General features: G+C 41.1%; 1 protein-coding gene across 2 annotated transcripts in view; it reads left to right on the top strand.

Moving 5' to 3' along the window:
- The window catches only part of LOC131458782 (LHFPL tetraspan subfamily member 7 protein), a 123,494-nt gene that overhangs the window by 28,609 nt on the left and 70,169 nt on the right, over positions 1-24,716 (top strand). For both annotated transcript variants that reach the window (XM_058628042.1, XM_058628040.1), the window contains one exon: positions 8,322-8,460. In XM_058628042.1, the coding sequence (XP_058484025.1) occupies positions 8,322-8,460 (139 nt within the window). The remainder of the gene's footprint in view (positions 1-8,321; positions 8,461-24,716) is intronic.

Here is a 24,716-nt window from a genome sequence, read left to right as displayed (position 1 = left end):
ATACATTTGTACCGATGATGGTCAGCACCGGCTACTCTGAGGTGGTGGAATGGCGGCCCCAAATGAAATTCACCTTAGGGCCCCATAAAGGCTTGGGCCGGCTCTGATTGAAAGTATACTGTGTTATTATGTTGTGGCTCCTCTGTTTTACTTGCAGTTAATGCAATTGTTGTTATTGTCATTACTCACAGGAGAGTGTTTGATGTGTCTCCAGATGCACATTCGAATGATTTCTCTCAGTCCATAGTCCTCTAAAAATACTAATTTAATTTTAAGTGTCCAGTTAGCCAACTATTAGTTCTCAATTACATATTTCCTTGTTCATTGTTCACTGATGAATAACGCACTCCTGTACCGTAGACTAGTGAGCTGTAGAGACGGGGTGTTTTTTGCATTGTTGTGATACCTCAACCTCATTAAATGCAGCTTTGCAGCTGTGTTATCATTGTTCATATCTGCCAAGATGAAAGAGTGTGATGGTCTCGTCTTCTTTGGATAGTATGGTGGCATTTGTGGTTAAAGGTTAGCTGCCACAGGAAGTAAACAAAGAGGAGCTGCATTAATTGCGTTAATATAAAAACATAAAACAAATATGCTGCGGTCTGTTTTTCTTTGTAACATTTGTAATATAATATCACATATCATATATATTTGGACAGTTTTAGCCAATATACAAACACCACCTGTGTTTAAAAGTAAAAAACCTTTTATATTTTGATTATTGACTGCACTCAGAGAGGTTGTCTACTGTCAGTCTCTACTGATTGGCCTGATTCTCTACTGGCAGTCAGGCCAGAATTTCAATTTAACCAATTGTTTTATTTATGACCAAATAACTGCAGAACAAATGAGCCTCAGCTGCACTTTACATTTAGTGCCAATTAGCAAATGATGGCATGGGAGGAGGGGAGGTGATCACTGCAGGCGCTGACCGTCCAGGAAAGTCCGGTGTCGGAAACCAGATCAATGGATTAGTTTCTGTGTCTGTATGTATACTAATAATAAGTGACTCTGCTGTTAGCCTGCGTTTGTTAGTGTTTGTTTGTGCATGTTTGTGAGGGAGCAGTGTGCGCTCCCACGTCCTCCTGAATGTCACATCCTATCTGCAGCCTGTCTCCGAGGCACAAATGGACACTCCATCCACTTGTCAGGTGATTAATCTCCGCTCCCGTCTCTCACTTACCTCCTCTCTCCGTCTCGTATTAAGTGAACACACAGCATCGTCAGCCATTCACAGGACCATCACACGCACACACACACACACACAGATACACATTTCTGTATGACACTCCCTCTCCCCTTTGTCTCCTCCCTGTGAAGATCAATGAGGAAGATGGATCTAACTCAGCACATTAATAATGTGAGGGTGGAGGCCTGGTGCTTTACTGGTATTAGTGCTCTGTTAGGCCAGATTCCTATGAAGACAATGATGATGATGATGATGACGAGCAGACAGAGAGTACAGAGGAAGGGAAACACTTCACAGAAAGAGGAGTGGACATAGGAAATCTCCATCGAGTTGATGCGTGTGTGTGTGTGTGTGTGTGTGAGGTCGATGGGAGCAGTAACACCTCCGGTGTCCTCAGACATGTTCTTAGAAGCTGTGTCATCGTACTAAAGGGCTCGACACGTCAAGGCTGATGCTAGAGTGTGAGCACCTGGGGTCTCACACTGTTGAATGCTGATTATGCTATCAAAGGGCGGATGAGAGCGCACAGAAGACGAGACGGCAGCTTCACGCAGATGCCATACCTGTCCACCATAGCGGTCCAATCCTGTTACCAGATCGGGCAGGGTCTTCCTTTTCTTTCGGCGTCCACGCAATGCGCACCAAACATCGTTCTCTTCTTCTTTGGTAGCAATATATGGGTCAATATGGGATATACCAGGGTCCGCGATATGTGACTTCGGTGTGCGTGTGATGTGCACAGAAGTATACCAGAGCCTTTAGGGGTTGCCGCAGCCTATCCCTTGTGTCCAGAAAGGGCAGGGTATTGATATAGAATTGATATTTGGAGTTTGATACACATTTTCTCTGCTTTCACATTTAATCACACACCTTTGGAGAATGAGCTCCGGCCGGTCATGAACACTGTTAGACCTTAGACTAAGTGTGTGCTGCATGCTCTTTGGCTTTTGTGATTAACTTCTTAGGAACTGAAATTTGGTATCAAATTGCAACACATTTTGGGGAGGTGATACAGAGGAAGTTTGGTCGATTACCACCACAAAAGTGTTGAAGTTTGATACCCAGCCCTATTTCCTGGGATGGAGTCATTTTGTCGGTCGCAAAATAAATGTGCACATGTATTCCCCCCCCCCCCCCCCCCCACAGTCTTTTACTTGAGATTTACTTTACATCAGCAGTACTTATGAGCCAAATGAGAGAGCTTGTTCATTTTCCACCACAGTCAGGATTCGTGCCGTAATCACCCCATGATTCAGCAGCAAATCACAAGAAATGGGAGCTTGGCTCAGATCTAAAGGCCCCGCTAAAAGACTATTAAACATCTACATATTTTCAACAAGACAAATAGGAAAATTGTGACTCATTTATCAAACACGTACTGTATATGTTTGGATATGACTGGTTTATTGACTCATAATGACGTTAAATGATACAGAAATGAAACATTGTATTATGCACAGATTTGCTTTTGTCACAATTCTTATCGTGAAAGGGGGTTGTGATGGTTTATTGTCTCGGATCCCCACATCAAAAGTTTGTTAAACGGTGAACCACACACACAGAGAAAGTACCACTCCAGCGAGAAGGCAAACCTGTCATGTCTGCTCGTCCGTGGATCTGCAGTGTTCGAGCCTCACCTCTTGCCCTCCATAAAAGCAAAGCATTGGATTATAAAGTGCGGGGTTATTTCTGTCAAGAGCCGGTGCTGGGTATTAACTGTCTCCTCTGCCTGGCACAGCTGAAGAACCTCACATCTTTCACAACCCTGAGCTGACACATTTACATTCTTTCTGTCTGAGCTTAGAAAAGCAAAGTCCATTTAATGAGTCATGCCTCGCCATCTCCATCTTGTAACTCCCAATTGAGGAGACAGGGAAATTTCATTGGCCTCTACAGTGTAGTCCCTGACTTCCTTAATGTAATTGGACATTTAGAGGATCCTTCAGACTGTCCCATCATTACTCACAGCAGCTGGATGCAATGTTATTATTTTTTTTTTGTATTGGTCTCCATCATGCACAGGTCATGGACTGTATATTCTGGAAAACCAGTAAAGTTTCTTTATGACAGAGTAAGGTCGTCGTATATGTGTGTCAGTGCCTGTAACCTTTGGTTTTATCCGCACAATAACATTTGAAAACAGCTGCACCAGGCCAGTTTATTGTGGGATTAAAGGTCCAATGTGTAGGAATTAGTGACATCTAATGATGAGACTGCAGATTGTAACAAACAGAAGACTAATCTGCCCACCCGTCCCATTTCCCAAGCACGCCGGGTGACTACGGTGGCCGTGGCATACCAGAAAGCATACTGTTCGTCTTTGTGTTTACGTAGATAGCTTCTGCTTCGAATGCTGTGTTTCCGTCATGGTACAGTTCGGTTTGGTACTGTATGAAGACAGCGAACGACGACATTGAAACCACCGAAGCGTTTCACTCGACAAAAACACAGCTAAAATGTGATGGACAGGCTTTGACGAGTTTGTCCTTTCAGACTGCTGAACATGGCAGCACAAGATAGTGACCTCAATAGCAATGTCCTTACCTAAATTACGTATTAGAAGCTTAAATTCTGAGGCAGCAAAAGCAATTTTGATTTTAAAGCAATTTTTTCCTCATACAAACACTTACTTATGGCTAGAATATTCAATTTCTGCCAATAAACCCTCTTAAATGTTACACATTGTACCTTAAAATGTTGGTTTCGGGTCAAGTCTGCCAATTATGCTCATTTCAAAGTGCTGCAAAGTGAAAGACAAAGACATTTTGACAAGTCAGGCTTTCCCCCCCGTCTGTCTTTTGCTGGAGAAAAAAAAAAAGGGAAAAGTAATTTTCCTCTCGCCACGATTTCCATCCTTTCCACTTTTGGCTCTGTCTCCAGCTGTTGCAGTGGCTCGACCAGTTGTTCACTCTTAATTACAGTCAATTTAGGAAGACTCACTGAAAGGACGAGTGCTGTTAGCAGCTCATTTGCGACTAAGTACCAGAAATTGTAAAACCTGATGATGGTTTGATGAGTTTGTTTCATCTCAACACGTTCACACGGAGACTCATCGCTGCGATTCGATAAATTGTGATACAGCTAAATTAAATCTTAGCTGTTTTCTCTAAACGTAGCCGTGCATCACTCTGATAACGTTTATTAGTCTCCGGGGCTGTGTGTAAATGCCACAGAGAAATAATCTATTATGGCTTAGGAGAATCATCTTTGTCCAACTGGATTCAGACGACGACGACAACTGCGCAATGTGTCTTTTGTTGTTTGGTGAAAGTGTATCTTATAGAACTGAACACGGCTGCCACTCCCCTATAAGAGACGCGAGGTACCTTTAATGTGTCACAGCAAATTGAGAACAGCAGGATGGGAGGTAGGCTGCACACTGGGTGCCCACGAGGCACGCCAAGATCAAGCAGCGCTGAGAATGGAGACATTCCTCTGCATACATGAATATCATTCCAGTGAGAGGGAACTGAGAACAAAGACCAAAGACATTAATGACTTTTCTCAATCTCCATGTGGGCTGCTGCCTCTTCTCCGCTCTCTCGTAGATGACAGGTTCAAAACAGAGAAACTGAATATTGCTATTGGTATAGATGGGATAGAACAACGACGTTAGATCTGACATGATCAGAACAAAAAGTATTCAATCTTAATTGTAGCTGTAGGAAATATCCTGCTCAGATATTCATTCATTTTATAGCATCTGATCATTTTTGTTTGGGTGCAAATTATTACACAAATTTGACTTAATGAAGTAATCAAAATATAGTGTTGTTTCATTCATTGGACACATGTCTAAACTGAATTGTGTGTGTGTGTCTATTTTAAAAGAGCATAAGGCTCTGTAGAGTAAGAAATATCTTGGTATTTGAAAGAATATTACATAACCGTATCATAAAAGAACACAATAAGTTATTATTTTCCATCAGTGTAGAAAAATGTGTGCAAGAGAATCCTTGATAAGTAAATTTTATAAAAACAACAACCGATATTGCAATTATGTTGACAGAGATTGTGATTGTTGTGTGACTCTGAATTGGTACAATTGATAATTTTGAAAAAGTGTCATTTTCATGAAAAAAGAAATCAGATCACAAAACTTTTTTTTTATTTGAACACACATTTTGTCTTGATCAAACAATTGCAGTGGATTTTGCACTTGTTTATGTTGCAAGTCCTATTATTTTGTGATGAATCGTTCAGCGATTCGTTTTAGGATTTAATTGGAGACAGAGGACCATATTTTCTTAAGACAATCTCTGTCCATTGTTTCCTTCCCTAATACTGAGGCGTGCATTACTTCCTGTCCCAGGAGCCATTACAAAGGAAGCCAACGTGACCAGACAGAGCACCGAGTAATGATTACTAAATAATGATGGCATTTTAATCGTGAATTAAATTGAATAGTCTTGAAATGGTTTGCTGTAAAATCGCTTTCCTGAAGGAGTTCTCATTCTGCACACGTTCTACCTTTATTTAATTGATACGGTCAAGGTGCCCTTGTGCAAGGCACTTACAACTTCCCAGCAGTTCTCAATGAGCTGATCTGTAATCCAGATGTGGATGTGTGTGCGTGTGTAAACTCTTCTGTATGCGGGGGGTGAAACACACACACACACACACACACACGCACACACACACACACACACACACACACACACTCTCGGCAAAACTGGACAAATAAAGGTCAAAAGTATAATCATCATCATTGCCAGCAACGTGGCGACACCTCGATATTTCCCAGCTCTGCCAAACGCCCAGAACAGGCTAATTAAATCCTCCGTCAGGCATGGAAATCACTCTGCTTTCATCCTGCCTCCATTCATGTCAGTCTCATCAGGGACATGCATAATGACATGATGTTTCAGGGCTTTAATTCCCTCGTGTATGTTAGACATTTCTCTCTGATCGCCCCCGCCTGCATGCTAATCACTAATGTGCGCCGCTGTATTCTGACTGTGCCGGCGTGTCACACACTTGTCCGAGGCGGACACGTTTTTAAAATTTGACGAGGACGGTGGGTTGTGGCGTTATTGAAGTTGTAGAGTTGGTGTCGGAGGCGATGCGGATCAAGCGGCACCGCGGGGACGCAGAGGTTGTGGGGGAACACACACGCGCACTTGACTGAAACTCTTTAGGTTCCACATATACTTTATAACTTTATAAATGTGTCTGTTTTATTTCATCTTAACTTTTGTGTTCTTCTCCCCTTTTAAAGAACTACAATTACGGCCGCACCGCGGATGCATTTGCAATGATTTAAATGAATGTTTTTGTCTAGTCCGACATTGGAAATGAGCCTAAGAAAGATTAAAAGCCGTTTCTAAACATTAATCTTTGCACTTAAATACACGTTTGGACTTGTTTTGTGAGTATTAGGCTCTTAACTTTGAGCAACAGTTAAAAAAAGAACACATTTGTTTTGTTTTACTATGTTTTTATAGGGAGCTCAAGCCTGATGACTATGTTTACCAGTAATCTGACTATTGACCTTAATTGATTTTCATCAAGGAGGTTCTGTTTCTGCCTGTGTTTGACTTTGAGGAGTGTAACTCAAAAAGGAAACTTTGATTAAATCCTCTGGGGATGTAAGTTATGGTGCGAGGAAGAAATGTCTAGATATTAAAAAATCAGTCAATAACTGAAAAAGGAATAGGCTGAAGCTTATTTTGGTGTAACCGGTATGATTATTTGAATAACCCATCAGCAACAATACCACAACACCACATTTATGGGAAGAAACAATAAACAACAACAGTACACAATACCCATTCACATTCTCTAAATTTAAATGATAATGCATCATTATTTTAAGGCTTTTCTGTAACATAACATAAAACTAATCCCTGAGCTCATTCCCCAGTTTGACTCCCTGAAACACACATCTGTATTTTTTTACGATTTTCAAATATAAACAACCCTCTTAAATTATAATTTCCGATAAAGGAAAATTAGAAGAGAACATTTTAGAAGAGAAGACCGTATAAAAAAACGTATTTGCCCTAATGTGGGTCATTGTAATATGACTAAAACTGTAGTTTTACCTGATAACTGTCAGTAAATATAGTTTTAAGGGGGAAAATCAGTGTCTGTAGCTGTGGCAGTACTGGGATAAACCGTAATAAACAACCAGTCCCTTTGTTCAGACTGACGATATTGATTCTCTGGTGCACCTGTCACTCACTGATGTATGATGTTCTCAGCATCAATGAGACAAAGTTTTGAGGGCGGAGCTTTGATAAGACCCTGCTCTTGCGAGCTTTTCCAAACTTCTACTAGACATTTTTTCCGCCAGACAACTTTATTAACTGATGGATATCCGTACGTGAAGAGAATTAAATCAAATAATTGTGACTTTATTCATGACAAGGCAATCAGAAAATGCTTTTTACATAGTTGTAAATGTAAATAATTAAATTACTTACAGTTATTAACAATTCACTGCATGTTAACATAGTGTATTAACAATTTTAAATGGAGAAATGTGTTTTCGTGTTTTTGTCTCATTGTTCAAAAACAGGCCAAAACTGGCTTCCTGCAACAGCACAAGTGAAACTACCGTAATAACCACATGTTGGCTTTGACATGCGACTTCTCAGCTTTCACAAACCGCTGGAATTTTCCCGATAGCACAAACCGTCGCGTAATCACGGTGATGACAATGTGTCGTCTGCGATACGCCGCCAGTGTGCACACATCTAAAGACACAGAAAAAACGTGAACGGTTCTGTTCATTGTAAATGTTAAGAGTCCTTCCGTTGCCTCAGTTTTTCTCCAGCCGCAGCGCGCGTGTACGTGATTAAATGGAGACGTAATGAAAAGGGACAGGTCCCTGTTGTTTGGCCACAGAGTGCTGTTTTCCAGCTGAGACGGCCATTAACCTGCTGAAGGATTGAATGTGAGATTAAATGATCTGACCTGAGCTGACAGGCGCTTGGTTTTCAGGGATTATTTTCAAAACAATGCAATGGATCATAACTTTATAACAGGAGGGTAAATACAATAAATACATTTATCTGTGGCGAGGTGACAATGCAAGCAGAACTGTTTCCTCAACAATATGAAAATGTTGTCAAACCACGTGGAGTTAAACTTAAATTGCTCTTTCTATATGTGTGTGTTTTGTTCTCAGACCAGTGCAGTGCTTTGTTCAGGCGGCTGTGCTCTGCTGGCTGTCAGCTCCCTGTTGGCCATCATCACCATCTTCCTGCCCAGTGGAGGATGTGAGAGGAGGATCTGCACTCTGGCTGGTTACATGCAGATGGCTTCAGGTTGGTTCAAATGTGAATACGCATGAAGACGCGGCAGCTTGCACACACTTCCCTCTTTAAGAAAAAAACACACTAATGAAGACAATGACGTCCTTTCACTATTCTATCTTGACCAAAGTGCAACAAACACTGTGGAATGAAGCTTTCTTTGTTACTCATCAGTCAAAAAACAAAGCCGAAAAAAAAGAAATCATGAATAGTACAGTTGCTGCTAGGCAACCAGAGTCTGCATGGCATTTGTAGGGGTGAACTTGTGAAGAGAGGGTGAAGATAGATTTAGAGCCTGTTGTAAAAAGACAATTACGCCTCCTTAACACAGGTCATTGGTTCACGGCTACATGCAGCTTATCAGGCTGCCGCTTTCACTCCAACAGAGAAGTAGTCTCGTAAACAAATTGTGGTCTTGTCAGTCCTTGGGCTTGAGAAGAAAAAAAACACACAGCACCGCTCATGTCTCTGCCCTTCACACTCTTGCCTTGAATATCTGAGCGTTTCAGTGGCAGTTAATAAATTAAGCATTATGCTGTTCATACTTAATGCAGCAAATGTTAACTCTTTTATAACGTGACAAAAATAGTGTGCACATAACAGCCAAAGAAATCCAAACGTATACATATTTTTAGGGGGTACATTCTTGACTTTATCTCATTTAAGCCGTCCATGAACTTTGTGTTCTGGTGCTGAATAGCAAATAAATGCGGGAGAGTCTGTGTTTCTATAGCTCTTTGGTTGTTGTAATGACCACTCACAGCACTTTTCACGATAGCCTTTTCATTTCCGTCTATATGCAGTGCACTTCCAATTACACATCTATCATACCCCATTCACAGGCTGCTGGCACAGCCACAAGGAGCAATTTGGGGTTAAGTGTCTTGCCCTGGAACAAATTGGCATGTAGACAAGAGCGGGATATTTTTTTGCAGCCTTTCTCTTGAGAATTATATCTGTAGTATGCTGTGGTTGCAGACATGGCGGCAAACGTAGTATGCACAAAGATGCTCTTGACACAGTTTTTTTTTCTAAATAGTAAAAGCTTGTGGGTTGCTGGCGGCAGGTGAGATGATGCTTTGTTAGTCAGTGCAAATGCAGGTTTTATAAATCAAATAAAAACTAGGATCTTCAACTTTGTTGTTCTTCTTTGGCAATAAGTTCCTATAGCTTTATCAGGAACCTATTGCCCAAGTTTTCGCCCCCCCTCCTGCCATTTGCGCTAATTTGTGCCCCACTTGTAGTTAGCATATTAGCATTGCTGAGCTAACTGTAAAGCGTGTTGAAGTATATCATCGTCCTTCCTTCAGTCAATCTAAAGCTGCTTCATCAACACACTTCATCAACTGTATCCCCAAATCTCTAATTGTTGTGTTTTTTCCCTCATTTATAATGCGTCAGCAGCAATTACATAGCCCCAATCCTTTGAGAATATCAAGTAGCTCATTTAAATCCCTGCATGTGGCATTTCAGCAAGCATAATTAGAGGCTGAATTCACCGTGCAGGTTAAATCTTTATCGGCAAAGCTTTTTTTTTTTTCTTTTTTTTTTTTTTTTACAAGGCATGGTTAATGTTTTGTTTCAAGTGGTGCTTGTTGCTTACAGCTCAGACTCTCATACGTCTCTGTCTGACTCAGAGATCAGATCAATGATGCTCAGGGAAGATGAGAAAGAGTTTTGAAGACGAGCAAAGACTGTGTGTGTGTGTGTGTGTGTGTGTGTGTGTGTGTGTGTGTGTAAAGTTCCTTTCAGTGTTTTTGTGTGTCTTTTGTTGCGAACAGACTTTGCTAAATAACAATGTGAAGTGAGGAGCTGGGTCTTTGTTCTGTTTCCAGGTCGACTCTTGTCTAGATAGACAGCAGTTTCACAGAGAGCACCCAAAGCCCTGAGGAGGCCAGATCAGAGGAGTGTTTGTTTTCCCATTGCGTGTGTGTGTGTGTGTGTGTGTAAAGAGTAAGCAGATCAACTGAAACATGCAGATTGAGATCAGTGCTTTTCTTCTGTGGCGTGCATATTTTTGCACATTATCAGTGTTGCATTTGTCGATGTGTGTTTCTGAGCAGATTGGCTTAAATGAAGCGCTGACCAGACGACTTGTCAACTTTCCTATTGTAGATGGAAATGATTCCCGTCTTGATCTCATGGTTTTGCACAGTATCTCTAACAAGCAAATGAGACGTCTGTGTGTATGACGGCAGGAAGTCGTTAAGGGACAATAAACAGAGAATAGCATTTTGAAGTTTCTCACTTGAGTTTCAGATATTCCCGCTGAAGCAAACTGTCATGTGTCATTGAAGAGCATAAACCAGGGGTCTGCAACCTTTTAGAATGAAAAGAGACATTTTTGTCCCTTCTCCACCCAAATAAAATGTATCTGGAGCCGCAAAAAAACATATTTGACCTTTAAAATGAAGATAACATCATGTATACATTTAAGTAGAAAAAATTTTTTGGGGATTTTATGTAGTTCCTACGTGGATCCAAAGATGGACAGGACTCCAAATGTGTACTTCTTTGAGTACACGTTACTTTGTTTAAGTGTCGGGAACGGCTTTCAGGGAGGTTTTTTAATATCGCATTTGACCTAGACATTGGATGTGACACAGAAAATATAAATAAATATTTATGCCTTCAGCTCTACAAAAAGGTGAAAAATGTGGAAATAAAATAAAAATGAACAAAGCTACAAGGAGCCACTGCATCACGTGAGCAGGTAGGAGTCAATCAGATGCAATTTTCAATAATTCAAACAAGCTTTATGATTTTTCAGCTTCTTAAATGTGAATAGGTTCGAGTTTCTTTGCACCATATAACAAAACAAGACATTTGAGGACATCATTTAAACACTGATCCACATTTTCTGACAAGCACTCGATTCATTCGGGAAAATAAACATCCGATCAAACGATTATGACAATAATGGTTAGTTGCAGCCCTAATTCTGTCACGTCGTTCTCTACAAACGCACAGCTGAGCACTGCTGGGTTGAGTCAGGCAAACCTGTCCAGCTCTTTCCTTTCTCTGGCCAGTGCTCCCATGGGTGAGGTCCACAATTAGATGTGAACTTGCCAACCCTCTGTCGTTCAGCTCGGTGCTCCATGCAGCGGGTGAGCTGCCGCACCGCCAAGTGCTGCCGTTGTCAATGTTTTACGCTCGGAGGGAGGAAGGCAGAACACTGATGTGGTGTGCTCTTTCCCCTGTCATGCATATTTCATCAGGCTGTCCTTAGTGGTCAGAATCCATTGCTTAGATAGCTCTTTTGTTGGGTGGTGGTGTGTGTGTGTGTGTGTGTGTGTGTGTTTTTGCGTGTGAACAGAGGTAAACATGTAAGATTTTTGGAATCGTTCCTCTTCATGTAGCTAACCTTCCAGTTATATAGTAGCAGTGAGTTAACTTTTATCCTTGTTGATAATTTCCGTTGAGTTTACTCAGGCGGAGCTGTGGGAAGCCGCGTTGGGGTTTCACTGTGCATCAATGCTTTGATTCTCACGGTTCATTTTTCTGTTCATGGCTGAAAACCTGCCTGATTCCACTGAGTGTACCCGTGCTCAGAACACTATATACAAGCTTCATCACAGCTGTTGTCCTGCAGGATCACAGCCATAAAAACAGAAAGAGTCAAAGTCAGAACACCCCGGTCCGATTCGCCGCATTCATCACCTGAACTTTTCTCCTGTTTATTGATTTGAATGAAAGTGAGTGGTTAAAGTTTAAAAATAGTTCTTGGCACGGTTCATGGGTTTAAGACTTAAAAGGCATAATGGGAGATGTTTAAATTTCTCTGCTGGAAGCATTTGGTTCTACTGGCTTTAGTTTACCAAATTTATCATCAGTAGTAGTTTCCACTTTTCAGGTTTGTGACATTCACAGCTTATAAAACTGTAGTTTCTGTCCACTGCCAGGGACGAGACTGATAACCCGACTGCACCTTTAAATTGTGTGTCTTCCCTCAGTCAACACCAGAAATACTATTTGGCTAAACTAGTTATTAATATTTTATTAGTGTACAATGCTAAGGCTGCACACAACAGCTCCCCCCTCTCCCTTAGCTAATGCCCTGATGTAAATAAATAAGGAGGAAAGTGGGACAGATGGCATCTGCTGAATTCCGCACAGTTTGCACTATGTGATCCAGGTCCTTGGTTCTCAAACTGTGGTACATGTACAGTACAACCAGTAGTACGCACGCTTGCTCTGGTGGTGGAGGAAAATCAGAAATACTACTGTACCAGGGTATGTGATCGGAGTGGAGTGCGTAGAAAATGAAACAATTTCTTTTAAAGCTAATTTTAATAATATTTAGAGTTACCGTATCTCTCTCTGCATCTTAATTGAATTTCTCTTACTCCAGCTCATAGATGCAGGGAAAAGGCTGTTAGGCTGCTTTTGGACTAGTCCAAAATATAAATGTTAGATTATTTGACAGGGGACAGTTCATACAGGGTATGACATTTTTGTTCATACCCATTCACACGCTGCACCATGGGGTTAAGTGTCTTGCCCAAGGACACATCGGCATGTAGACTAGCAGAGCTGGGATTTGAACCCACACCCCACTACCACTTAGCTATAGTATAGTAACAACAGTAATGTTTTTGATCCTAAACTTCTTCATGACTTTTTGTGATGAAGTTTTCTTTTATGCCTAATAATCATGACCTTACATTACATGTCATTTAGCAGATGCTTTTATCCACCGTGACGTACAATAAATGTAAGAATTATTTGTTATAAGCATTTATAGAAACATTTGATATCTGTAGTTGTGAGTGCTGACATGACCTCTCATAGCAAATAGTCCATACTACTATGAACATTTTAGCATCATTTTGTAAATCAATGCTGTGGCACTCAGGTTTGCAGTCGCAGCAAAACGAGTGGAATGTTATCCATCGCTGAGTGGAGCAACATTTGGCTAAAAAAGGATTCTAATTTGGGCCTAAACTCCATCGGAGCCATTCTACACAGTGGATGTTTCCCTTTGAAGACTTCCCCAGTGCAATCCTCTGAATCTGTGCCTTCTTATCTGCATCCTCATCAGAGAGAGTCCCGACTTCTGGCTGCGAGGGAACAGAAAGGGAGTTTATGTTGCGTGTGTTTGTGTTCCCTCGCCTACATACAGTACAGCATATACACAGTCACATCCAGTGTCTCACCGTGCTGGTGCCGCGGAAGCTCAGCCTGCTGTGTCAGCGTTCCCTTTGGGCAAAGCTGTTATGCAGATGTACTCTGAAGCGTGGCGATGAAAATAGGAAGTTGCTTTGATCAAAGTACCTGCTGTTTTTTCAAACCTTGCCAGAGCCCATATGGCAGCTCTGCCAGCTGTCAATCACCTCTCCACTACAGATGAATACATTTTCCACATCGAGCCAGATTAGAGCAGCAGGCTGTACTCGCCAAACGTGTCCCTTCAACAATTCAATTAAGTTTCCTCTTTTATAAGCGTGAGGTAGGATGACTGGACCATCATTCGTGCCGTCTTTAGTATTCTGAGAGCTCGTTCTTGAAAAAAGTACCTGACTGAGCATGAGAACTTTTCACAGAGAGAGCAAACATGGCTGAAACATTGTTTGATTATCTCTGAATTCCTTCCAGCAGCCCTCAGGCACTCAGTGTAGCCGACTAGTTGTATACTTTTCTGTGTAGTAAAAATCAATGCTCCGTCTTCTGACCCGTCACTTCACCTCGTTCATTCATTTCTTTCTTTCATCCTCTTCTCTTCGCTCCTCTCTTCCTTGCATAGTATTCCCCCATAAGTTTTTTTTTTTTTTGCTTGTTTTGCATCGATCACTGATATTTCATTCTGTTTCATCATGAGTCGGTCGGCCCCGAGGCTCTCGCACCGCTCAAAAATACGTTTTTTCGCAGAGAGAACTCGTTCGCCACAGAAGCACAGCGATCGCCCAAAGAAATCAAAGGGAGAAAAGGCCGTTTATCCTTCACACAACGGCCTGCTTTGCTCCGTGTCTTCTTCTGACATAATATGACCCAGTTTAGATGCGGTGTGATGATGACATTGTGACCTGTACCTGTGACTACTGTAACAGTGTGCTGACAACAGCCATTAATCATAGATGTGTATCTTGTCAGTCAGTGTTGGTGCATTTTATGTAAGTGTGTCACTTGTTGTATAATCACAGCTGCATTGAGCTCTTGCTGTTGACAGTAATGTGATTGGTCACACTAACACACTCTCCCACACGCACATACACACACACACACATATATATATATATATATATATATATATATATATATATATATATATATATATATATATATATATATATATATATATATATATGTGTTAGTAATGGGAAGTCCGACTCTTTTCAAAGATTCAGATCTTTTGGCTCGGCTCCCTTAGAAGAGCTGGCTCTTACGGCTCCCAAATGACTCTTTTTATGCATTTTCTTCAAAAGAATACGGTTACTGTTTTTATTTTAATTTTAATCAAACCTTTTAATGAACAACTGAAAACCAACCAACTTTTAAAAAACAACAAAGCCTCAACAAACATACAACACTTTTGATTTACTGCTTTGTGTGTTTCGCTGCCATATTACAGCATCTCTCATTTTGCCTAATGGCCCCACAATGCTTAATGTCTCTTAATGAATCAACGCCTGTGTGTGTGTGTGTGTGTGTGTGTGTGTGTGTGTTTGTGTTTGCCAAGCTTGGTGATTGGTCGAATCTGATGTCTGCTGTAATTATAAGCACTGCAGCGTTTACTCACGTATACATTACCCACAAAAACCACAGTAATTGGTCCGGCAGTCAATGAGATCCCGGCAGTAATTAAGACTGAACTTTCATCCTGTCCTATTCATCTCTTTTCCTTTAATTTAGTTGAGAGATCTCTTAAAATGCCTGAGATCAACAGTTTTTTAAAAAAAAATCTATCTTGAACCTTGCCTTTTGAAAGTGCATAATATGTGACTTGATATTGTCCCCGCTCAGATGTGAAGATATCATTTTCCTCTGATATTAATGGTCCTGTACAATATTAATTAACCTTCTTTACCCTCTGTATATGCTGGAAACCTGCATGCTCATTTTTAACCGACACATCGAGACATTAATTACACCTGCGTGACTTGTGTCACAGGAGCACACATGTTGACGGAGGAGAGGACAAAGATGAACTGAGATGGACTGTAAGCGGAGGAGAGGAGAGCCTTTGCTCTGGTGGACTGACATGGTCCTTTCATTTCAAGCTAGAAAGGGAAAAACCAGAGCAGTGTCCAAAATATGTTTGGCTGCTTCTTATTCCTCCCCTGTCTCTTCCTGCTTGGCCGTTACACACACACACACACACATGGACTCACACAAACTCAAAGAACCAGCAGCTATGCATATTACATGAGTCCTCCACCTCTGAAGGCCTCTCTGCTTTTTCATTTTGCAACGTACAGCAGAGATGATGAGGTTGAAGCCGGATCCTGCACTTAAGGGCTGTTTCTATGCCGCTGTAAATAGAAGAAATCCGGGACTTGATGCCGTGTGCTGCAGTTGAGTTCTGCAGAGTGCAATTAGGTCATATCTTTGTTATGTATTTAAATTGTTGGCACCAGGAAATTAAAGAAATCCATCGCCTAAGCATGTACTGATGCATAATTTTCTCGATTGCTTTCTTTTAATTGCCCCATCACGGACCTTGCTCTTAATGGAAGTTGTGTTGTTAAATGCAAGCTCATGATTTTCACGTCTTTCATGAAAATGTGGTGCCGGAAGTTGATGGACAGCAGGGTTTGTGTAGCAGGCAAGCTAAACGCTAACTTAATGGGGTGGTGTTATGTCTTTGAAATAACTCAGCACAAAAGTTCATAAATGGTCTAAAATGGCCATGTATTGGACTAATATTGGTATGGGTCACAAAAAATAAGGCATTTGTACCAGGTCTCAATGGGCCCAAGTGTCCTTTATTTGACTTGTGTGTCCTTGTTTCCCAAAAGGCCAACATTGTTAAGTGAAACTGCTATTGGTCAATGTTAGAATACTAGCAAAGTTTACAGTTTCTTATCCCCACTGAGCACATCCTCTGTTTGACTGGATAACACAACATATACAGACTGCGAGCACACAGGTGTGTGTTGTGGTTGTTGAACTATAGATGGATACGGTATGTGTTTTCAGACATGCTGACTCAGTCCTGGACACAGTAATACACATCATAAATATGTATGGAGGTGTGTCGGTGCGTTGGTGTGGGTGTGTTCCTCTTCCAGGAATTCCCACTGGATGAAAACAACAGCCAGGATGACTCACTGCTGTGTCTGTGGCTGTTGGATCACAGCCGCTTCCATTCGGTCCTCTTTCGGCAAGTGTCTGTGGGTGTTTATACGTGCGTGCACGTCTTCACGGGTGCTTTCCTTCCACTTTCATTCCTCTCCTGTCGTTTTATCCTCTTCCCCCTCGCGCAGTGATTGATCCTGTGCTCGTAGGCTTTTCTTGAGTGCACAGTGATGAGTGAGCGCTTGTGGCGCGCTGTCATGTTATTGTTTGTGCCATCTGCGTTGTTGGGAATTAGTTTTTTGTCGGCAATATGAAGGGTTCAGACTGCTGGCACCTGTCACACGTACACCCTGATTGATTAGGCTTTGCTTCTCATTTGCTGTGGCTTTGTACTTGTGTTCATGACTTTCTCATTTGCATGAAAGTACAAAAGATTGGGCCGTATCGTCTCCTGTTCGGGTCACTCGGTGTGGTCTTTCATTTGTTCTCGCTGATGTTACATTCATTAGGGGAAGGTGTTACATCATTTTGCCCGGATTAGCTCATTATTACCATGGACAGGAAGGACAAACTGTGAAAACACAATTTAAGTGTAAATTATTTAGGCTCATGCTCCAGATTTACTTGAGGCTTTTTGTGTGAATCTTACGGAAGCGTATTCCATTGACCTAAAATCATTTTTAAAAAGGCTCTGTTTTTATTTTGTTTTTCTGGGTCTGTTTTTTACGAGATTTTTTTTTAGTTTGAAGATATTATATTATCATATTTTCTTGGGATGACCACAGCCCCAGTATGTATTTATTGCTATTAAGAGGAATTAAAAAATGTGTTTTTGTACAGAAAGTATATATCTGTGACACAATGGAGTGGTTTTAAGGACCTGTGTGTGTCATATTTAATGGCACGTAACAGTGATTTTGCAGCCTGCAACCAGCTGAACACCTCTCTCCTCCACCCTTCCTTTTCTATTATGTAGGAGGAAAAAAACAACAACCACAAAACAGAAAGTCTTTCTGTTAATTCAGGATTCGTGTTGTCTGTTCTGGGTCTTTGTCGAAACATGACGGCACAACACAGCGGTAATGAGAGAGGAATGTTTAATTCTTAGTTTTATGTTTATTATCCACTAATCATTTTAATAAATACCAATATTACTGCCTGTATACCCCACTAATTCACACACATTGGACCTTTTAGCTAGTTTAAGTATCCGACCATCTTAGCAGTGGAGCATTAAGAAGTGAAGTCTAATTTATAACATGTTTAAAGAACAGGAATTTCAGGATGTGCTTTCTTTACTTAGAATTAGATAGTACCACTATTAGACATTAGCCTCTAGCCTCTTATTAGCCTCTTCTAACCCAGAAGGCGGCACAGGTTCTGGTCCAGGCTCTTGTCATCTCACGCTTGGATTACTGCAACTCACTCCTGGCTGGTCTCCCTGCGTGTGCCATACGACCCCTGCAACTCATCCAGAATGCAGCAGCTCGACTGGTCTTCAATTTACCTAAATTCTCCCACACTACACCTCTCCTCCGCTCCCTTCACTGGCTTCCTGTAGCTGCTCGCATCCGCTTCAAGACTCTAGTGCTTGCGTTCCATGCTACAAACGGATCTGGTCCAGCCTACATCCAGGACATGATCAAAACCTACACCCCAGCCCGCCCACTTCGCTCTGCATCGGCAAACCGGCTCGCTCCCCCCTCACTGAGAGGATCGCAGAGGCATTTACAGAACTCAAGACTGTTCACTGTCCTCGCTCCCAAATGGTGGAACGAGCTCCCCATCGACATCCGGACAGCAGAAAGCCTCCACATCTTCCGCCGCCGACTAAAAACACATTTCTTCCGACTCTACCTCGACTAAGACGATAACGACGACGACAAAAAAAAAAAAAAAAAAAAAAAAATATTTATCGCACTTATGACTAGCACTTCATAGTTTGATTTACTTGAAGCTCTTACTTATTTCTAGCTCTTATTTGTACCCAAATGTTTAAATGCACTTATTGTAAGTCGCTTTGGATAAAAGCGTCTGCTAAATGACATGTAATGTAATGTAATGTAGACATAACGTTACAGCAAGCAGCTCTGTGTACACAAGTTAAAAAGTTTGCACACAAGAACCTGTAAGCCTGTGAAGCTCACTAATTCACATGTTGTCTGATTTGTTCTACTATTATACAAAATAGTCTTATTCTCAAACTTCTCCTCTTATCCACCTTCACCTCCAACTCTTGGGAAGTAATTTATAATGGGTGGTATAAACGCAAGAGTGCAAATATTTCAGTTAGGAAACCCGGAGCTGTGTAGCTAAAAGGATAAGTAATCATAACTTTTTAATACAGCACGTTTCAGGTAGTTCTGTGCACACTGCTGATAAAATGCACACAAGCGAAAGTCAGAGAAATAACACACTACTTTTGAACTACTGGGGACCATTTTCTCTGCATGTGCTGATCCTGCAGGTCTGCACAGATGAAAAGAGGAGAGCAGTGGTGATCCAGCACATGTTTGAGCTTTCAAGTGTCTGCAGCAAAGGCAGAGAGATGGACAGAGGGAATATTCTCTCACAAGGACATCATCACAGCAGCAGCAGCAGCAGCAGCAGCAGCAGCAGCAGCAGCAGCAGCCTGGGTGTACATTCAGTGTCAGCTGCACGGGAGCAGATATCAGGTGGATTTGGTGAGGTTGTTGAAGAGCAAGTGGACAACAGCAAAAGCAGGTCACAGTTTATCTCCCTCTCATTGAAGGAGTGAAGCAAAACCCAGGCTGTAGTAGAACAGCGACTAGAAGAGCTGATCCTTTTGAGACACATTCTAAAAAAGAGATAAGATGGAGATGCTGTTCTGTTGTTCATGTTTGATAAACCGTGATCCTTTGTCTCAAAAACAAAGCCCGTTTTTCCCTCTGAGGATGAAAATGAATCACCTGGACTGGTTTCTTTATAAAAACACGTTTACACTTTGTTTGTTTTTCCTGCTGTACTTTATTTTAATTTGATGCGGCTGCTGCTGCTGCTGCTGATGTGTCAACAAGGCGATGAAGCCGAACACAGTCCAACCCTGATCCAGCTGATCCAGCTGAATTGGAGGCATTTGCAGCAACATGATGGATCTCAAACACAGTCACAATGAAATGTTTTATTTCAACTTTGAGTCTGAATAATCGCAGGCTCTTTTATATTCGCCTATCAGCTAGATACAGATGGATTACTTTATTTAGACTCAATGCAATATTATAGTGTAACTTTCTTATTCTATATATGTTATAGATTTATGCTGTCTAAGATTAAATGCTCATATATGGTGCATTTAGTTCTCTAATGCAAATCTGTTTACTTTTGCCTATTTATTCTTTTCTTCTTCTGTATATTTGGACTTTTACAGTGTCAAAGTGACATGTGGCCTGACTCTCATTCATGTTAAACACACACACTAATTGATACCCTCTCCATGTATGCTATACACAGCTCATGCCGATTGATACGCTGATGAGATATGATGCCGTGAGGCTTGTGATCTAATCTGTTTCAGCGAAGACATAAAAGACAGACACACACAAGATGGAGAGGATACAGGGAGTAAGAGCCTCACCTGTCTCTCTCCTCCTTCTGATCATAGTTTAAAGAAGACACCTCACAGGAGCAGACAGACGTGTGAGGAAGACTGATATTCCAAGCTCATGTGGAAACTGATTACAGTCTTCCTCTCTCTCTCTCTCTGTCTCTCCCCCCTCAGCAGCCTCTCTTGCTCATTTCACTTCTTCCATCAGGCAGCTGTGGGGTCACTATGAGGCTACCAAGCAGAAACTGACCTTTAAGTGTGATCATACAAACTGTCACATTTCTCCAGCCAATTTGTTTAATTATAGTCACTCTAAATGTTGTTAATTTTTTTAAATTTTTTTTTTTTTTTAAATATCCAAACATATAGATTAAAAACATATTTTCATATGTGTCTGTCACTTGCCACTCTTCCTCCTTTCACAACAATGTTGGGTAAACGTTTCCACTACCTTTCTAAAGCAAACAACAAAAGCTTTACCCTCTTTCTTTCGTGTTAGCTTAGTGGCAGTTGTTCATCGTGTGTGTGTTGAAATTGTTGGAATATGAGTTCACCTGCCCCGTCAGACAGAATTGCATATTGAAAAAGGAGTCTTATAGGAAATATAGGAAACAAGTGTCGCTGAGATAACACTGTAGTGTCACATTTGTGTCTCAAAAGGTGAGGACTCAAAAAAGCTTCAGAGAATTCATCGTACAAAAGGCAAGTCCCAAGGTCAAAGGAGCAAACTAAGTCAGAAAACACACAGAGAAAAAGACTGGAAATAGAACTGTAATGCCACACGAGGAAAGACGATCTCACAGAGAACAAAGGGGAGAGCGTGGGTATTTATACACAGCAGGGAGAGACGACTTGTCGCAGGTGAAGCGAATTAGGGCAGGGCAGGTAATCACACAAAACGTGTCCTTTGCCTCTCACAAGTACAGTGTGCTAAGAATTACTCCGTCAACGCAATAACAAAAGCCATAGATTCATTAGTGGCAAATACACACAATAGCATAAAAAACCCCACACTTGTTTAGTGATTGCACCAATTTTTTTCTTTCCTCACTCTGATGTTTCATAGGAGGTCTTCCCCTGGAAGAAGTCATAGCCTGTAGAGCATTTTTTTTAATTTATTTTAATGCAGAGATGTCACATATTATGTCTTTAAATGTAAAAATGGTACTGTGTAAACATGCGTAAGATTTTCTGGATACAAAAAGGCTGCGGATGCAGCAAACAAAATCACATTTCTTTACTTGGAAAAGAATGTCTGACCTCTCATTGAAGCTCTGCCCTGAGAACACATGAAATGAGCTGCCATCGACTGAATTATTTGTAAGAAAACAAGAAACCGGCTTCAGTTTGGGACATGATGGTATGCATTTATTGTGTTTCCGTTAGGAATAGTACCCTCAATCGTTGATCGGTTTAAATATCCCATGGAAATTGAAGCAAATCTACTCTCATACAAAGCTTGATGTCCTCCATTGTTGTCTGTTGTGTCACCTTTGATGTCGTCGTTCGTGACAGGTCTGCCAGTGAATATTTCCATTCTGTAAAGTAGAGTGTTTTTTTTTCCCAAGGCAAATGTATTTATTGATGGCAATTAGGATGCGAATAAAATGTCAACAAATAAAATACAAAGTGCATCTGAAACTGGGTCTTTTAAAAGCCTGGTTTTGTGAGCCCTCCTTTATTGTAGAGGCGTTTGCAGCAGTTACGTTGGTGATTACAGTTTTATTGGAAACCAAAGTTATAAAAAAAAGAAGCACAAGTTTCTTTTAAAAGTGCCATCTTATGCCACCATGTTTCTGCAGTAGCCCGAACAGACTGTGTTTTGATGCTTACTAAGCGAGTGACAAAGAAAAACATCCTCTTCTAGTTCTGTGAAGTCCTCCGTTTGTTGACAGAAGTTGATATAAAGCGGCTGCTAACAGTTTTTTATTTTGCGATAATTTTTTATCTGTCTATCACAGTCGAGACTTCTAAACCTAATCTCATAATCCGTCCAGCTATTTTCATCTTCTCACTGACAGACACACACAAACAACCTCAGTAGGGGCTATTACAGTGTCAGCGGGTCTGAATCGCCCGTCCAAGGATGAGATGCTCACTATCTGCTGTGTTTACACTTTCAGACTTTCAGACTGTAGTTTTTCTTTTGACAGCCTTTGATGCATTCATGATTTCTCTCCTCTCGTGGGTCTCTCGGTTCAGTCTAACCCGGTTCACTTTGGAGTAAGCTGCACTCTTTCATCATGGCCGGAATTCCTCGGGCTCTCAACTTCTAACCAATGCATGTCAGGGAGTTTGGGAAGTATGAAGAGAAAAGCATAATCCTGGCAAAAAAATTGAGGAACCCAGGCTGTCATTGTTTTCCTCGTCAAACGGATGCAGTTGAACAGTTCAGAACCTTCACTCGATGACTTCTGTGAAGTTTTTACTTTGTTAGATGGAGTAAAAAAAGAAATAAAAAATCCAAAAACCTGTGAACTGAACTTGAACCTTGAACAATCTCTTGATTCACCAAGATGGAAAAGAAGTGAAAGTAAATGAATTTGGGAGCTGTAATAACTGTTTATCATTATTTTAGTTTGGGGCGAGTCTTTCTTTTGGAAAACCGTGTCGTCGCCTTTTTGTCTTGTTGCTGGAGAAAGAGTCGGTTGTAACTTCAACAGCGGGGGGGGACATTCAGGAGCGAGAGGCATCATCTGTCCCCAGAGTGTCCCAGCACCTTCAATCTGTCACCAGAGAAGAACCATTTCTGTGCGGCCAATATTTAACCAGAGTAAAGGCAACTTCACAAATCTATCAGTTTTCCTATAACAAGACGTTTGATGTTGAGCCATTCGTGAGGAAGATTTGTGGGTTTTTTTTTCACCCTACCTACTGGGATTTGACTTCTGGGATTTAAGTCCCTCTGGCTTTGCTAATCCCTTGACATTTCCATGAGCAAATGTGTTGTTTTGAAGGAAATCAAGCATGAAAATTGGTGATCCCCCCCCCCCTCCCTGCATCTAGCCACATTAACTCCACTGGCTGCAAGAAGACAAGAAGAAGGCCATTTGAAAGGAAGTCTATTGAAAAATCTGCTTCTCACTTGATTTATAACATCACTATTACATTTTCTTGAGGAGTTAGTTTTCTCATGCACCAGTTCTGGCTCTTCTTCAATAGCACATGATGTGAGTTTTGTATATTATAATCCCATTTAGAGGAAAATAGGTGATAAAATGTAGCATATGTGGACACGTGTGTGATTGACAGCAGAACTTGGTTGCAGAGAAAGTCAGTTTTCAGAAGCTGACATGGTGCCAGTCAAGTCTCTAATCCCAAGGCCTATAAACTGAGATAGGCCTTTTCTGAGTTAGATGTGGTTCCCTATATCACTCTGGGATGTTCTTGTCATAAACAATTTATAACAACAAATGGAAATACATTTAGAAGTTGGCATTTATGGCTCAGCTCTTTAGATGCTCCTTTGATTGGCCAAGTGAACAGGGAGCACAAGAGTGAGCCCAAGCATGAAACTGAATACAATTAGACTCTGATCTAGAAAGGTGGAGGCTGGGGTGGTGGCAGCAAAGCTTTGCCAGCAGCAGCACTATGAGGCAACATTGGTGTAGCAAGAAATGAATGAAGGAGGAGTCTTATATAAAGGTCACAAGGTCTCATGTCTCCAGCAGGCAAACATAGTCTTTATATAATACTGCACTCCTTGACTAATAAAATCAAAACCCAACACCAATGTTTGCATGTATATATGATAAAACTTTTCTAAAGTTTATTTTTTATTTTTTGAATTATTTATTTGTGAAGTTAAAAAAAAAAACAACTGAATACTCAAACATACAGAATCTCAAGAAGGGATTCCCTTCAGGCCCTCCTGCCTGAAGGGAAGGAGAAAAGGATAGTCTTATAAGTTGGTGTTTTATTATTTAAGCGCATGAATTAAACAGCAGTAAATGTATAATGTGTAATAAAATAGATTAAAACTAGGTCATGGACATTCCTTCCCCTAGTGCCACTGTAAATAAAGAATATATGTAACATGCTGGATTTTGACAGATTTACAGATTTGGTGGAAGACTTCTATCTGGCTGGCTGCAAACACAGGAGTCTTTGTGCTGCTGATAAGACTTTTAATTGGAAACAGAAGTGACACTGAGGTCCTAATCCCTCTATTATCTCTGCCTTGCCTTTTATAGCCCAGTTGTTGAACACAGTCTGGGCACACGGAGGCCAGAGGAAGTCAACGACCCTAATGAGGGGTCACAAGGACAGACGGCACTCTGTATGACTGAGGAGAGACAAGGTTTTCCATCTAATCTTGAGTGAAGTATAATCTGAAATAAGTGCAGCATAGCTCTGTTAGGATTTCCTGTAAATCCTTAAACAGAATTACAGCCTTTCAGATGCAGAAATACCGTGTTTGCTTTCAAAAACCTAATTTTCAAACAAATATGACAGTGATTCCCAATGT

This window comes from Solea solea, chromosome 4 (assembly GCF_958295425.1).
Source record: "Solea solea chromosome 4, fSolSol10.1, whole genome shotgun sequence".
NCBI classification, from domain to species: Eukaryota; Metazoa; Chordata; class Actinopteri; order Pleuronectiformes; family Soleidae; genus Solea; species Solea solea.
This window is presented reverse-complemented; position numbering and strand designations above follow the sequence as displayed.